Below are 18,295 nucleotides of genomic sequence, written 5' to 3'. Positions count from 1 at the left end.
TCTTGCCTGGAGAATCCCAGGGACGGGGGAGCCTGGTGGGCTGCCGTCTATGGGGTCGCACAGAGTCAGACACGACTGCTAAGCGACTTAGCAGCAGCAGCAGCAGCTGTGAAAGCGCAGAATTTTAACCAATGAACCACCAGAGAATTCCCTGAAGGTTGTTAAATAATGTTTCTTTCCTTCATTCATCCAATGAACATGTAATACATGCTACATTCCAGATACTGTACTAGATGAGTTGAAAACAAAAGATTTGCCCTCAAAGGCTTCTTCTCCTAGACAAATATAAATACACAAGTGAAAATGAGAAAGCATCATATGAGGAGCACAATCAATAAGCTATAGATGTGTAGTGAAAAAAGAGGTGACTTTCATTTCAAGGGATTAGGCAAGATTATAGGTAATGAGATAGGCAATCTCCTATTAATCTGTATACTAAACTAAAATGTAACTCATGTTACCACCTTAACCCAGTGATCTTGGCATCTCCATTAGAGCGATAACCTGATATTATAGACCTCTAAATGGATTATGAAGTACATAGTATCAATCCTGAAAGTGTCCATTTTTCTTACATGTCAAAATCAGCCTACTGACCCAATAACTTCATTTCTAAGACTCTATCCTAAAGAAACAACTCAGAAAAAATTTATGTACAAAGATACTCATTAAGCATTACAATATAATAGTATATCTTCAAAATTGTTTAAATGTCCCAAAATAGAAATTAAGTACATCCTTCTATGTAGCTATTTTAAAATTATGTTTCTATACAATATGTAACAGGTATGGGAAAAAGAGTTATTTTATACAATTAGATCAAAAGACTAGACTACATAAACCAATATAATTATATGATTATAACTGCACATAAAGAATTAAGTAATTATGCAAAAAAACTAATGGGAGATGAATTTGGGTAGTAAGATGATTGCTTTACTAGTCTTCTAACTTTCTACATTTTCTAATATTTCTTTAAAAAAAAGTTATTATTTCTTTTAATATATTTTCCTCATTACCAATATTACAAACACTTCAGAAAATTTAGAAATAATTAAAAACAAAAGAAAAAATAAATCACCCATAATCCCATCATCCAGACTAACTGATAAATATCCTTTCAGCTTTTTGGCTATGCATATGTGTTATATACATATTTATTTCTGATAGGAGTTGATATATTACATACACTGTAACCTCTTTTCTCAATATATTATGAACATTTTTCTGTACTGATACATATTTGCCACTTCTAATAGCTGTACACTTTCAATATAACTTTCTCAGCCAATCTCAATTTTGATATTAATATTGATTCTGATTCTAATTGTTAAGATTATATATAATCTTAATACTGTGTTTCAGGGAGTAGACTCTAAAGCTAATCTCTCAAGGTTTACACTATAGATCCTCTACTTACTAGCTTTAAAACCTTGGGTAAATTACTTATTCACCCTATGCCTCAGTAAACTAAATGCTTCTTGGAGACATAGCAAGCTTTAATTCTGTTATTCTGTTACCATCTGAACGCAGAGAACACTCCTGCATTACTACAGGTAGGAGGAAACTTAAAGACTAGGTGTAACATTACCTACAGAATTTTTTAAAACAAAAGAAAGAAAAAAACAGAAAATATAAAGTAGGTAAAATACTACCCATTCTCCCAGGCCTTTCTAAAACAATCTCTTTTCTGAAGCCTTTCCCAACCTCTACCAACCAATGGTGATATTTCCGTACAGTGAAATACACAGCACTGTATTTGTTCTTTTCTTAGCAAACCTGGTGTATTCTATCTTGAATTACATTTATGTGTGTGATGATTATCCCTTTAAGAACATAAGCAACTTAGAGACAAGGACCGTGCCTTATTTACCTTTGTATTCTAGGAGCAATCACACAATGCCTTACACTAATTAGGCATTTAAAAAATAATTCTGGAACCAAATGGACTCCGGATTCCCAAAGAGGCAACATATCAATAACTTAAAGGAAAAATATTCTAGATTTCAGCATTCTCTAAATTCAGGAAAGTAAAAACCCTACCAAAAAGATTCTGAGAATGGAGATACAAAGCTTAATGAAAGCAATGAAATTTTCTCAGCAACAGTGAAATATCTGGGCTTAGCTACAGTCCTTTACCTTGCAGATTTTTGGTTTAAGAAAAAATAAAACTGCCTCTAAGCAACTTAGATAAAAACATCAATTCCACACAAAGAAAAATCCAGGGACTAAAGAAAGTTATCTGAAAGGAGTGTAAAATGCAGCCAAAAGAAGCAAGAGGATTAGGAAAAGGGGTTTAGTAACTAACAAAATTAGGCAGCTTAAAGGAGAAGCATTCATGACACACTACACTCAAACTTACCCTGGTCGCCGCTTAATAGCCCTCTGGACGATGGCTCCTCCACCTTGAATCCCAGGCCCAGGGTTTCCAGAGGCAATGGCTGGACCCAGAGGTGGTACATCTGATGTCATTTCTGTCAGACAAAAACAGAAATACAGATTTTAGAACGATTGCCCTTGTTTATCATAATCATCACTATCAAACTAGCTAGAAGAAAGGTTGAAGCTATGGATGATATCTCAGTAGTTTGCTAGAAAACTCAAATGCTCATTCTAGATTGCTTTTCTTGAATTCTTACTCTGGAAAAAGATTTCTCTACTTCAGTTTCCCCAACTTTATACAGTTTGGAAGAGGTGGCACTATATTCTGCAGCGTCCACTTCTAAAAGCTTGTAAAGTGACACTAATCTAAAAGACACAAATTGGTTTACATATTTCATTCATGCAACAGATATATATAACTTAGCTCCTCTGATTTACTTAGAAAATGCAGAACAACCTGAAAATTAAAAATCACCTAAAGTCCAATATTCAAAAATACTTAGAGTAAAACTCTAAGTCCTTTGTTATGGCTCCTCTTTTTAATCCTTCCTCTCTCCTATCAATTCAATCTCATACCCCAGAAGCAATCATTTTTAACACCTGAGTTCAGTTTATCTCTTATTTTTCCCCTCAGATTATATACAACTATCTCTCTGATCAAAAATGGGCACATTTGATTACAGTGGGTTTGTTGAAGACGACCACTGGCCTTTAGGGACTAACCTTACGTGAGAGTCCACGAGACAGGCCAAAAATGTTGTATACAAAGATTCTTGATATTTTTGGACAAATCTCTGAACATGTAGCATACAGAAAGTATACAGAACAGATTACAAATGAGAAGCTGGGTATGGGTAAAGTGAAACCAGATATTAAAAGAAAAAAATTAAGAGCAACTTCAGGGTGGCCAAGTAGAAGAGGTATTTCTCCAGGCTGAAAATGATGTAAGTCTGGAGAGAAAAATGATGCAATGGAATGGAAACATGGGAGCCGTTAGTGCAAGAGTCTCCTGCCAACCAACAGATATGGCCATCATTAAATGACATGTGTGTTGATGGGGGAGGAGGCATTTTTCCTAATAAAAAAGAATCCTGATCTGCAAGTTGCTTTTAGCATTTAAATACATATCAAAGATATCCATACACACACACACACACACACACACACACACACACACTCAAGACAGATGCCTCATCCCTTTTCATAACCTCACAGTGTAAGAATATATCATATCTTATTCAACCATTCCCCAAGTTGACTAACATTTATGTTGTTTCTATTTACTATTACTAATTATCTACTATTACAAATAAGCAAATGTATTTATACTTACTAATACAAGCACATAAAACATTTACACATACAACTTTAAATTCTCTTCTGCTTTTTAGGACAGATTCCTAGAGATGAAATTCACTGTATCCAGGTATATAATAAGCACTTAAAATTATGATGGGTACTGTCAAATTACATTCCAAAAAGGTTGCTACAATTTCTGCTCCCACTAACAGGATATGAGAGTACCTATCTCCCTCACCAGGACTTGATATTATACTTTGTAATTTCACCAAAACTGATAGGCAAAAATGGTACAGTATTTAATTATTATGTGTTTTTACATTAGTCCTCTGAAGTCAATGAGTTGATGTATCTTTGATATTTTTATACTTAATAATGTATCTTTTTGTAAAGCAGCCATGAAATTAAAAGATGCTTGCTCCTTGGAAGGAAAAGTTATGACCAACCTAGACAGCATATTCAAAAGCAGAGACATTACTTTGCCAACAAAGGTCAGTCTAGTCAAGGCTATGGTTTTTCCAGCGGTCACGTATGGATGTGAAAGTTGGACTGTGAAGAAAGCTGAGCGCTGAAGAATTGACGTTTTTGAACTATGGTATTGGAGAAGACTCTTGAGAGTCCTTGGACTGCATGGAGATCCAACCAGTCCATTCTAAAGGAGATCAGTCCTGGGTGTTCTTTGGAAGGACTGATGCTAAAGCTGAAACTCCAATACTTTGGCCACCTCATGCGAAGAGCTGACTCATTGGAAAAGACTCTGATGCTAGGAGGGATTGGGGGCAGGAGGAGAAGGGGACGACAGAGGATGAGATGGCTGGATGGCATCACTGACTCGATGGACAAGAGTTTGGGTAAACTCTGGAGTTGGTGATGGACAGGGAGGCCTGGCGTACTGCAATTCACAGGGTTGCAAAGAGTCGGACACGACTGAGTGACTGAACTGAACTGAAGTGAAAGAATTCACAGGATCTATCAGTATATAAAAGATATTATCTATTGGTATATAAAAGATATTAAAGGATATCAATTTATAGAGAATAATGCATGCCTATTATGTATTACAAATATTTTCCATCACCTACCTCAGCCTTTAAACATATAATGTTTTACAATTTTATGTTGTTAAACTTATCAATGTTTTCCTAAATAATTCCTGGATTTCTGTCTTGCTTAGAAAAGCTCCCCACCTTTGAATTTACATCCTTATAATACTTTTGTGTTTCTCATTTAGATTTTTAATCCATCTGAAATTTATTACTTTTGCCTACCTGGCATAAGGCAGAACACTGAGTATCTTCTTGTAAGTGGTTAGCTAATTATTCTAATATCATTTGCTGGTTAATCCATCCTTTTCTCACTTATCTGAAATGACTCTCTTTACTATATTTTTGGGTAACTACAAGCAATTAATCTCTTTCTATACTTTTATTGTATATTAATATATTTTCTAGCTCCTGTGTCAATACTGAACACTTTTGATAAAGTGTTTTTATAGCACATTTTAATTATCAAATAGGAAAGTCCTCCATTCTCCATTAATTTATTCTACAAAATGTTCTTATTAAATGGCATACACTACTTCTGCTTCCAGGACAATGGAATAGATGTACTTTTCCCTATTCCTCCTGCTAAGCACAACTAAAAGTTCTAGACATCATACATAAAACAAACATAAGAACATTCTGAAAGGTAGACAGAAGAAGGCGGACCAGCTAAAGACTTCAGGATCTGAAGAATTTATGGGGATGAGTTCTGCTGGGTTTCCCTTTCCTAAAGGCTTAGTCTCTCTAGACAAAGGACCAGGAAAGAGAAGAGGTTATCAGGACAGAGAATCCTTAAACAACTACTACTCTACTTCAGCCAAACACCAGAGGAAAACTGTGACCCAACCTTTACTCTGTCAGCAAAGGCTGAGTGGGGAACCTAAACATCTGTCCTTGCAAGGCTGTAACAAAGTACCTCAAAAGCCCTCCTGGGATGGTGTCAGAGAAGGCCAAGTAGGGTCTTGCAATTTTCATTTCCAGTGGTCAGAAATGAGGACCTGTCCCTCCCAAGTGTCAGTGGAGACCATGTGGGGAAATGTAACTCCCATCCAAATCCAGCAGTAAGAAGTCCTACCTCAAGTGTCAAAATAGGCTCAGTGGGGAACCTGGAATTCTATCTCTACCGAGTAATAACAAGGTAGCGCCATTATTGATAGCACTCTTCTAAAGTGGTATCGTGAAAGCTAGATAAAATAGGTTTAAATAAAGGCCAATATCACAGAATACAAAAATGTTCAGGCTTCAAATTTTTTTAAAAAATCACTCATCATACTAAGAATCAGGAAGATTTTAAATTCGAGAAAAGTAACAATCAATAGATACTAACAATGAAATGACACAGATGTTAGAATTATCTGATAAAGACTTTAAAAGTGAGTATGGTAAAAATAATAATAAACACTGAGTCATGTCTGAGTCTTTGTGACCCCATGGACTATAGCCTGCCAGGTTCCTCTGTCCATGGGATTCTCCAGGCAAGAATACTGGAATGGATTGCCATTCTCTTCTCCAGAGGATCTTCCTGACCCAGGGATGGTAAAAATGCTTCAACAAGCAATTACTGTCACAGTTGAAACAAATGAAAAAATAGCCTCAGCAAAAATAGTCTCAGCAAATACGTAGGAAATATAAAGAAGAATTGAATAGAAATTTTAGAACTGAAAATATGAATTGAAATTAAAAGTTAAGTGGATAGGCTCAACAGCAGAAAGGAAGGAACAAAGGAAAGAATCTATGAAATGAAAGAACACTATAAATCACCTAATCCCAAGAGAAAACATCTGTAATCCAGTCCCATCACTTCATGGCAAATAGATGGGGAAACAATGGAAACAGTGACAGGCTTTATTTCCTTGGGCTCCAAAATCACTGCAGATGGTGACTGCAGCCATGAAATCAAAAGATGCTTGCTCCTTGGAAGAAAAGCTATGACAAACCTAGACAGCATACTGAAAGGTAGAGAGACATTACTTTGCTGACAAAGGTTCATCTAGTCAAAGCTATGGTTTTAACAGTAGTCATGTATGGATGTGAGAGTTGGGCCATAAAGAAAGCTGAGTGCCAAAGAATTGATGCTTTTGAACTATGGTGTTGGAGAAGACTCTTGAGAGTCCCTTGGACTTCAAGGAGATCAAACCAGTCAATCCTAAAGGAAATCAGTCCTGAATATTCATTGGAAGGACTTATGCTAAAGCTGAAGCTCCAATACTTTGGCCACCTGATGCAAAGAACTGACTCACTGGAAAAGACCCTGATGCTGGGAAAGACTGAAGGCAGGAGGAGAAGGGGACAAAAGAGGATGAGATGGCTGGATGGCATTACCGACTCGATGGACATGAGTTTGAGCAGGCTCCGGGAGTTGGTGATGGACAGAGAAGCCTGGAGTGCTGCAGTCCATGGGGGTCGCAAAGAGTCGGACACGACTGAGCAACTGAACTGACTGACTGAAGAGAAAACAGACAGGGAAATAAAATGAATAGAAAAAAAAAAAAAAACAAGAGATGCTCAGGGACTTGCGTAACTAACAAAAGAGCTAGTATTTGTGTCATTTGAGTCCTGGAGGGGAGAAAGAAGGCAAAGCTGAAAAATAACATCTAACTTCCCAAATTTGGTGACAGTTGTAACCTATGGATTCAAGAAGGTGAGCAACCCTTAAAGGATAAACCTAAAGAAACTCATTTCAACACACATCACAATGAAACAAAAAAAAATTAAAGACAAAGTTTTGAAAGAAGCTAGAGAAAAATGACACTTAAAAGAGGAAAAATAATTCAGATAGCAGATTTTCATCAGAAACCATGGAGGCCAAAAGAAAGTGGCAATAATTTTTTAAGTTCTGAAAGAAAGAAACTACCAACCCAGAATCCTTTACCCAGTGAAAACATCATTCAAAAATGAGCAGAAAATAAACATATTCTCTGATGATGGAGAACTAAGGAGGATCTGTCATCAGCAGCCCTATGCTAAAGAATAGCTAAACAAAGTTCTCTGAAAAGAAAGGATGTTAAAGAGAAGAAATTTTAGAACACCAAGAAAGAAGGAAAAAACACTGTATTAATAAAAATCAATAGGTTGTGCTTCTCCTTTTGAAGTTTCTAAATTATATATAATGGTTGAAGCAAAAATGACAACACTGATGCTTCTAAATGTAAATACAGAAATTTAAGGCAAATTATAAATGGAGAGGATAAAAGAATGTAAAGGGAGGTAAGATTTCAACACTTTACTCAAACTGGTAAAATGACATCAACAGACTGTGCTGAATTATGTATATGTATATACAACATAAGGCCCACTATAGCAATTACTGGAAAAGCTATTCAAGAAGATACACTAATAAACATTATTTGTTGTTACTGTTCAGTTGCTCAGTCATGTCCAACTCTTTAGAAGTTTTAAAAATGTTCAAATAACCAGGAAAAAGAAAACAGAGAAACAAAAATCAAAACGAACAGAAAACAAAAAATAAAATGGCAGACTTAAGCACTAACACATCAATAATTTTATTAAATGTAAATGGTCTAAATACACCAATTAACAGACAGAGATTGGCAGAGCAACTTAAAAAACATGACAACTATATGCTGTCTACAAGAAACTCACTTGAAATATAACAGTTGGGGTGGGGCGAAAGTAAAATAATGGAAAAGATACATCTTGTAAAATATTAATCAAAGAAAAGTAGAAGTGTCTATATTATTAATAACAGATAAGGTAAACTCTGGAAGATGATGAGGGACAGAGAGGCCTGGCATGCTGCAGTCCATGGTTCTCAAAGAGTCAGACACAACTTGGTGACTGAACAACACGAAAAGGTAAACTCCAAAGCAAATAAAATTACCAGAGACAAAGCAAAACATTCTATAATAAAGATTCATTTCAGCAAGGAAACATTTGGTGTACATGTATGACAAAGCTGCAAAATATGTTAAACAAAAACTGCCAGAACAGAAAGGAGAAAAGTTATAGCTGAGAGACTTCAACATCCCTCTCTCAACAATGCACAGAACAATTAGAAAGAAAATCAGCAAAGGTACAGAAAACCTCAGTGACACCTCAATCAACAGGGTCTAATCAACATTTCCGCTTCATGGGTCACAGCTTGTCATGATGAAGGGGCTTGTGTATGAAGCTATACAAGCCACGCCATCAGGGCCAGCCAAGATGAACGGGTCACAGTGGAGAGTTCTGACAAAATGTGGTCCACAGGAGGAGGGAATGGCAAACCACTCCAGTATTATTGCCTTGAGAACCCCATGAACAGCACGAAAAGGCAAAAAGATATGACATCGGAAGATGAAGCCTTGAAATCCTTCAAGCTAGGCTTCAGCAGTACAAAAACCAAGAATTTCCAGATGTACCAGCCAGGTTTAGAAAAGGTAGAGGAACCAGAGATCAAATTGCCAACATCTGCTGGATCTTAGAAAACCAAGGGAATCACAGAGAAACATCTACTTCTGCTTCACTGACTACGTTAAAGCCTTTGACTGTGTAGCCTTTGACAACAATCTGTGGAAAATTCTTCAAGAGATGGGAATACCAGATCACCTTACCTGTCTCTTGAGAAACCCGTATGCAAGAAGCAACAGTAAGAATGAGACATGGAACAACGGACTGGTTCAAAATTGGGACAGGAGTACATCAAGGCTGTATGTATATTGTCATCTTGCTTATTTAACTTATATGCAGAGTACATCATGCAAAATGCCAGGCTGGATGAATCAAAAGCTGGAATAAAGATTGCAGGGAGAAATATCAACAACCTCAGATACGCAGATGATATCACTCTAACAGCAGAAAGCAAAGAGGAACTAAAGAGTCTCTTGATGAGGGTGAAAGAGGAGAGTGAAAAAGTGGGTTAAAACTCAACATTCAGAAAACAAAGATCATGGGATCCAGTCCCATCACTTCATGGCAAATAAAAGGAGAAAAAGTGGAAACACTGACATTTTATTTTCTTGGGCTCCAAACTTGCAGTAGACAGTGACTGCAACCATGAAATTAAAAGATGCTTGTTCCTTTGGAAGGTAAGCCATGATAAACCTAGATAACACATTAAAGAGCAGAGACATCACTTTGCCTACAAAGGTCCATACAGCCAAAGCTATGTTTTTTTCCAGTGGTCACATACGAATGTGAGACATGGACCATAATGAAGGCTGAGCACCAAAGAATTGATACTTTCTATTATAGTAATGGAGAAGATTCTTCAGGGTCCCTCAGACTGTAACGAGATCAAACCAATCAATCCTAAAGGAAATCAACCCTGAATATTCACTGGAAGGACTGATGCTGGAGCTGAAGCTCCAATACTTTGGCCACCTGATGCGAAAAGCCGACTCACTGGAAAAGACCCTGATGCTGGGAAAAACTGAGGGCAGGAGAAGGGGACAACAGAGGATGAGATGGTTGGATAGCATCACTGACTCAAAGGACATGAGTCTGAGCAAACTCCAGGAGATGGTGAAAGACAGGGAGGCCAGCGTGCTGCAGTACATGGGGTCACAAAGAATCAGACACAACTTGGTGACTGAACAACAGAAGTCAACATTTATAAAAATACCACACCCGACAGCAGCAGATATACATTCAAGTGTTCCAGAACAGATACCCAAGACAGACCATATGCTGTGCCATTAAGGAAACCTCAATAAATTTAAAAGAACTGAAATTATAGATTGGATTCTCCACCCACAATGGAATCAAACTAGAAATTAGTTAACAGAAAGATAATAGGAAAATCTCCATTCGCCTGGACACTAAATAACACATTTCTCAATAACTTAAGAAGAGGTCTCAAAGTGGATAAAAAGTATAGCAAACTAAAATTGAAATTACAAGATGGTAAAATTCGTGGAACACACCAAAAGATATACAGTCAGAGGAAATCTTACAGCACTAAAATGCTATGTAAGAAAAGAGGAAAAGTCAAATAAATCATCTAAACTAATAGGGAAAAAACAGGTCACTTCCATCCAGGCCAGATCCCAAGATGATTGAGCTCTTGTTGAGACATGTTGGCTATCATTGCCTCCACGCCCACCTCAGTCCTCAGTCCAGTACCAGAAATGTTGTTCCTTTGGGAACCACAGCCAGTGAAGAGATTGAGAGGTTCTGGAAAAAAATACTATTTCAAATAGTCCTTTGTCTCCCCATATCAGTATCTACAACTGGTCTCTTTCCATGGTGACGTCCATGTGCCACCGTGGCACTGGTATTGCCTCGAGTATAGGGATCTCTTTGGGCTGCTGGCCCTCTTGGTCCCTGTGAGCTTTGATTCTCATTTGGAACTTGTGAAGTCCTGTGTTTGGGACCAGCACGGATCACACAGCCAAATTTGCACTCGTCTTCCCTCTCCTGTATCACACCTGGAATGGGATCCGATACTTGATGTGGGACCTAGGAAAAGGTTTGTGCTTGCAGATCCTCTTGAAGCTTAGCAGTAGAGTGCCTTATAGAACCACAATAATGGAAAGGGTCCAGTTTTCCCCTTATTTCTAAAGAAGGAATGACTGCAAAAGTTCCCTTTTCTTGCCCCCAGCTTGCAGCCTACTCTGGACCTGGGAGCCTTCATTCTCTCTTCATGTTAGGTCTTGATTTATGATGAGGGTCAGCTTTTGGCTTCTTCCTGAGACAGTGGAGGGCTTCCCTTGTGACTCAGCTGGTACAGAATCCACCTGCAACGCGGGAGACCTGGGCTCGATCCCTGGGTTGGGATGATCCCCTGGAGAAGGGAAAGGCTACTCACTCCAGTATTCTGGCTTGGAGAAGTCCATGGACTGTATAGTCCGTGGGGTGGCAAAGAGTCGGACACAACTGAGCGACTTTCACTGAGACAGTAGAAAAAATGTCAGCTTTGTGGCCTCTGCTGTAGGGACTGGGAGTGGGGCTTTGGCCTGTGGGTTGCTGGCTTAAAGGACAGTTCTTTCACTGGTCAGCGCTCAAGGTCTTTAGCATTCACACATTCTGACTGAAAGAGGGGTGGAGGTGAAAGGGAAGTAGCCTGTCCCAGCTCGACAGAGATAAAAAGAGTAAACTAACTCTTGGAGCAGGTGCTTTGGGGAGATGTATAGCTTTTGATGCAAGAGGAAGATCCAGAAAATTATCATTGAACCTATTAAGGGTTATTTCTCTTCCTTGTGTTTCCAGAAAAACCAAATCTCTTATTGTCATGTTTTCTAATCCAAATTCCTGTGACAGCTTTTTCTGAAGCTGAATTAAAATTACTGTCTTTGGGAAAAAAGAAAGAACAAAATAAACCCAAAACAAGCAAAAAGCAATAATGAAAGACATAAAATAATAAACTGTAAAACAGAATAACAATTTAAAAATAAAACAAAGAGTTCTTTAAATCAATCAATAACATTGACAAACCAGACCAAAAACACACAAACTACCAAAATCAGGGGAAAAAACAGGAATTATCATGACAGACCCCAAAGAAATCGAAGAGACAACTGAGAATACTAACTTAAATAAATCTGACAACTTAGACCAAAAGGACCAATTCCTTAAAAAACACAAACTGAACTTTCCTGGTGGTCCAGTGGTAAAGAATCCACCTGCTAACGCAGGGGATGTGCGTTCGATTGGGAAGACTCCACTTCATGGGGCAACTAAGCCCTTGTGCCACAACTACTGAGCCTGTGCTCTGGAGCCCCTGTGTCCTAGAGAAACTAGAGAAAGCCCATATGCAGCCACAAAGGCCCAACAAACCCAAACAAATAAAAACATTCAATTTTAAAAGAAACAAAAACACAAACTAAAACAACTAACCAAACACAAAATAGGTGACATGAATGGTCCCATAATTACTAGGAAACTGAATTCATATTTCAAGAGCTCTTAAAAAAAATTCTAGGTCTAGATGATTTCACTGGAGAATTTTACTGAACATTTAAAGAATGAACAGCAATTTTACATAATCTCCTCCAGAAACTAGTTGAGGAAGGGAACACTTACAAATTGATCTTATGAAGCTATAAATCTGTTACAAAAACCAAACAAAGACAGTAGAAAAACAAAACAAAAACCCAAGATCAATATTCCTTAGGAAAACAGATGCAAAAATTCTTAACAAAATATTAGCAAATAGAATTTAGCAAACAGAATTTGGCAATAGGCAAAAGAATTTTACAGTGTAACCATATGTGATTTACTCAAGAAAAGCAAACTGGTTAAACATTTAAAATCAATCAACACATTACTAGGCTAAGAAGAAAAATAATGATCATATCAGCCTATGTATAAAAAGTATTTGCTGTAGGCTGAGAGGGAAGTGCAACAGGGAGGGGTAAAAAAGAATTTAAAAAGTGAAAAAAAAATAAAATAAAACCCATGGGGTATTAAAAAAAAGAGTATTTCCTAAAATTCAACACCCATTCTGACAAAAACAGAAAAATTAAAGTGAAATGTCTTCACCTTGACAAAAGTATCTACAAAAAGGGAAAAGAGAAAAACTACCACTGTGTGGGGGTGTGGGTGTGGGTGTGTGAATGCGCTCACTTGCTCAGTCATGTCCAACTCTACAACCCCATGGACTGTAGCCCGCCAGGCTCCTCTGTCCATGGAATTTTCCAGGCAAGAGTATTGGAGCAGGTTGCCACTTTTACTTAACAGTGAAAGACGATGCTTTCTCCATAAGATCTGGGAACGAGGAAAAAAAATGTTCACTCTCATCACTTATTTAAACACAGTATGGGAAGTTCTAGCCAGTGCAAAAAATGCAAGAATAGGAAATAAAAGGCCTATAGATGAAAAAGAAAAAAAAAAAAAAAACTACCCCCATTTGTGGATTACATGATTATCTTTGTAGAAAATTCTAAGGAACCTACCAAAACAAAAAAACCTCTTAGAACAAAAAAGTAAATTCAGCAAAGCTGCAGTATACAAGATAAGCACACAAAACTCAACTGTGTTTCTATATGCCAGCAATTAATACATGGACATAAAAATTTTAAAGCACAAAACCATTCATAACCCTTTCAAAAAATAATTAAATGCGAATTTAACAAATGCACAGGATTTGTATGCTGATGCTGATGAAAGAAATCAAAGCTCTAAACAAATGGAGAGACATCACATTCATGGACTGGAAGACTCAACAAAAGATGTAAATTCTCTTCAAACTGATATACAAGTTTAATGCAATTCTTATCTAAATACTAACAAGATATTTTTGAAGACATAAACATGACCATTCTAAAATGTATATGGGAAGGTAAAAAACTATAATAGCTAAAACAAAGTGGGAGAAAAGAGTCTACTTGAGTTCAAGACCTCTAATATAGCTACAGTAATTAAGACTGTGCAACCCTAGCAGAGTCACAGACACTTAGGTCAATGGAACCCAGAAACACTCACACAAATATGCCCAAATGATTTTGACAAAAGTGCAAAAGCAATTCAAAGGAGGAAAGATAGTCTCTTCAACAAATAGTGCTAGACCAACTAGACATCCTTAAGGGAAAAAAAAAAACAAACCTTGACCCCTCATTACAAAATTTAATCAAAATGAATCATGGACTTACATGTATAATGTAAAACTATGTAACTTTCAGAGAAAATATACAGGATCTAGGGACTAGACAAAGAGTTCTTTCTTAGACTAGGTACCAAAAACATGATCCAGGAAATGAAAAACTGATTAACTGGACATCATTGAAATTAAGAACTTTTGCTCTGGGAAGACTGTCAGAGGATCAAAAGACAAGTTACACAGTGGGAGAAAACAGTGCAACAAAGGACTTGTAACTAGAATATAAAAAGAACTCTCAAAACTCAACAGTAATAAAGCAAAAGTCTTAAACACACATTTTACCAAAGATTGTTGTTCAGTCGCCCAGTCGTGTCCAAATTTGCAACCCCATTGACTGTAGCACACCAGGCCTCCCTGTCCCTCACCATCTCCCAAAGTTTGTCCAAGTTCATGTCCATTGCATCAGTGATGCACAAATGGTAAATAAGTGTATGGAATGTCATTAGACATGAGGGAAATGCAAACTAAAGCCACAATGAGATGTACAACATATCTATTAAAATGGCTACAAATAGTACTAATAAAAAACAGGAAAGATACAAAAAAGATCACTATATACTGCTGGTAAGAATATAATATAGTACAGCCACTCTGGGAAATAGTATGGTAGTTTCTTTAGAAACTAAACATGCAATCAACATAAATTCCAGCACTGCACTTGCAGGTATTTATCCTAGAAAAGTGAAGACTTATATTTACAGAAAAACCTGTACCCAAATGTTTATACACTTTTATTTGTAATACTCAAAGACCAGAGAAATTGTACATACTGTACAATTCCATTTATAGAACATTCTTGAAATAGCAAAGTTACAGAAATAGAAAACAGGTTAGTAGCTGCTGGGGATTAAGGAGAGGGTGAAGTACGAGGAAAGCGGATGTTGCTTTAAAAGGGCACCACAAGGGACCCTTATGATGACAGAAATACTCTGTACCTTGACTACCAATGTAAATATCCTGTTCATGATATTATACTATAGTTCTGCAAGATACAACCACTGGGGGAAACTGGGTTAAGGGTAGGGGATCTCTGTATTATTTCTCAAAACTGAATATGAATCTAAAATCACCTCAAAAAAAGTTTAAAACTTTTTAAAACATTTTAATGTCATATACTTCATCTTCCTTTTGAAATTTAAAATTTAAGTAAAGTTCTAATAACAAAAAACTCTTAAGGTTAACTAAATTACATTAAATTTATATAAGAACTTTGAAGGAACAGTAGTATGGTACTGCATTTCATCATCCAGGAATATGGTACGCCTTACATTTATTCAGACATTTCCTAATGCTCTTTGATAAAATTTTACAGTTTTCCTCACATAAGTCTTATTTTTAAGTATTTTATAGCTCTTAATACTATTATATCTTGGAATAAAATCTTCTCCATTACAACCTCTAATTGGTTACTGCTAGAATAAAAGAAAGCTACTGACTTCAGTGTGTTTATGTACTCAAATATCAAATAACTTTACTAAATTCTCTAAAAGCATTTAGTTTACTGGATTTTCTTAATACATAATCACATCTGTAAGGAATGATTATTTTACCTTTCCTTATTCAATATTTAGTTTTATATACTTATACACTATTTAGTTTTCTTCATTTACTGCATTATTGCAAGGGCTCTTGATCTGTGGGTCAGTGGCTAAAACCTACTCATAAACTTGGACGAAGAAAAGTTTTATTCTCATTAATCATTAACTGAAATTTAGCATTTCCTTCAATCAGGAAAGTAAGGTAAAACACAGTGGTTTCAGCAGCTATCTGTGACTTTGTCATCAACAGAAATCAGATATTTTCATATCACATGACAGTTAACACAAACATCCAGAATTGTTACATTCAATACTATTTTGAGAATATAGCAATTATGAGACTTGTCACTACACCTTATTGTGTTAATAAAGAAACATTAATTACTGCATTACAAACTTGTAATTTCTCCTATTTTGGTAACTGTACTTTTAATAAAATTGATTTTTTCATAACGCTGTATAATGTTATCTTACGCAGTAACACGCTAGGGGTTCAATGGGGAGAGCAAGCCACAGCGCAGTGAGCCTGGGGCCTAGGCCCTGCACCACCAGCGCCCCAAGGTTTCCTCCCACGTGCCTGTCTTTCTACTCCTCACCAAGGGCTCCAATCTGGCCCGAACCAGGGGAGGTTTTTACTAATATTCTGGAGTGGGTGCAACACAAAAGTGTGACAAGAACTTTTGAAGACTCAAAGTAAAAGTATTACTCCTGGCTTTACAGTCAGTGCGTGGATAATCAGTGATTTTTCCTAAGCCCTCACTGTGTATCAGGCACTGTGCTGAGCAACTTGCGTGCCTCTCGTTTATTTCCACAGTGATCCAACGAGGCTGAAGGGCTTCAACAGATTTCACCAGTCGTAGAGAATGTAGAATAGAAGAATGTAAAAAATGCATGTCCACAGAGACTCAGAATGTGATCTTATTTGGAAACAGGGTCTCTGAAGGTATAATTAGTGAAAATTGAGGTCATATTGGATTAGGATGTTTTCTAAATCCAATGAATGATATCTTTACAAAAGCAAGGAGAGGGACATTTAGATACAGAGACTGGATGATGTGTCTAGAAGCTAGAAAAGAGAAAACCAAATCTACCAATACCTTCATTTCAGACTTAGAGCCTCCAGGGATGCGAGAGAATACATTTCTGCTGTTTTAAGTCCTCTAGCTTGTGATACTTCGTCACTACAGGCCTGAGGAACTAACACAATAATGATGCATGATTCTTTCAAAATACTCTGGATTTAATTTTCTAAGATCAGCTCCTTTTAAATGGAAGAGGAACTTAGTGTGATGTCAAGTGTGGCATAGTTAAGCAGTATTCTTAGTGTACTGAACTCAAGCACCTTCTATTAAAATCACCATTTGATAGAAATTACAAAAAAAAACCCCAAACTAGTAAATATTTCAATCAGTCAACACAATCTCACAGATTTATAGAAAAGTCACTTCTGAATGTGACTTCCTTTCCTGAAATAGAAGAAATAATATAAAACTAAGTCACTGAAAACATGAGTGAGGAAAACAGAAATGATAAAAGTAGCATTGTAAGTTGAATAGATGTTCAAATGTTAAAAAAAAAAATACTGGTAACAATAATTCATCATATTCCTACACTGTATAAATATGAACCACTTTGGATACGTTTTTTAAAATTTTACTTATTATTCCTAAAATCTTCCTCCACACTTGACATCACACTAAGTTCCTCTTCCATTTAAAAGGAGCTGATCTTAGATCAGATCTAAAATCTACCTCCAAACTGTATTGATAATAAACTGCACCTAAACCCAAAACACAAAACCTCTTTTCTGCACGTCTTTTATTACAAGCCCAAGGATTGTAACTGCCTTCAGTACTGGATAAAGAGAGTACTCGTACTCACCATTAAAATGATGATACGTCACAAAGCTATCATAATCAAAACAGTGTATCACTGATATAAAGACATACAGACCAATGGAATAGAATACAGAGCTCCAAAATAAATCCTCACATATATGATCAAATGATTTTCAACAAGGGTCCCATGACCATTCAGTGGGGAAAGACTATCTTTTCAACAAATGGTTCTTGGAAAACTGGACATCCACATGTTAAAAAAGTGAAGTTGAAAAAAAAAAAAATGAAGTTGTATCCTTCCTTACATTACTCATATACAAAAACTAACTCAAAGTGGATCAAAGATCTAAATGTAAGCTAAAACTATGAAATTCATACAAGAAAACATAGGGTAAAGCGTCCTGATACTGGGTTTGGTAATTTCTTAGATATATAAAAAGCACAAGCAACGAAAGTAAAAAGTGATAAACTGGACTTCATCAAAATTAGCAACTTCTGTGCATCAAAGAACACTATCAACAAAGTAAAAAGACAACCCACAGAATGAGAGGAAACATTTGTGAATCATTTATGTGATATGGGATTAATATCCAGAATACATAAAGAACTCCTGCAACTCAACAACAAAAAAGTACAGCCTAATTTAAAAATGGACAA

General features: G+C 36.6%; 1 protein-coding gene and 1 pseudogene across 2 annotated transcripts in view; one reads left to right on the top strand and one right to left on the bottom strand.

Moving 5' to 3' along the window:
• The window catches only part of ARNT (aryl hydrocarbon receptor nuclear translocator), a 66,788-nt gene that overhangs the window by 35,119 nt on the left and 13,374 nt on the right, over window positions 1-18,295 (bottom strand). The window contains exons 1-2 of one of the 2 annotated variants that reach the window (XM_027534334.1): window positions 7,047-7,066; window positions 2,363-2,474 (exon numbers count right to left, since the gene is read on the bottom strand). In XM_027534334.1, coding sequence (XP_027390135.1) covers window positions 2,363-2,472 — 110 coding nt within the window. In that variant the 5' untranslated portion in view covers window positions 2,473-2,474; window positions 7,047-7,066. Of the gene's footprint in view, window positions 1-2,362; window positions 2,475-7,046; window positions 7,067-18,295 lie in introns of those variants that run through there. The other variant, XM_027534326.1, reaches the window with a different exon arrangement.
• LOC113882338 lies at window positions 2,569-4,102 on the top strand (annotated as a pseudogene).

This window comes from Bos indicus x Bos taurus, chromosome 3, assembly GCF_003369695.1.
Source record: "Bos indicus x Bos taurus breed Angus x Brahman F1 hybrid chromosome 3, Bos_hybrid_MaternalHap_v2.0, whole genome shotgun sequence".
NCBI classification, from domain to species: Eukaryota; Metazoa; Chordata; class Mammalia; order Artiodactyla; family Bovidae; genus Bos; species Bos indicus x Bos taurus.
This window is presented reverse-complemented; position numbering and strand designations above follow the sequence as displayed.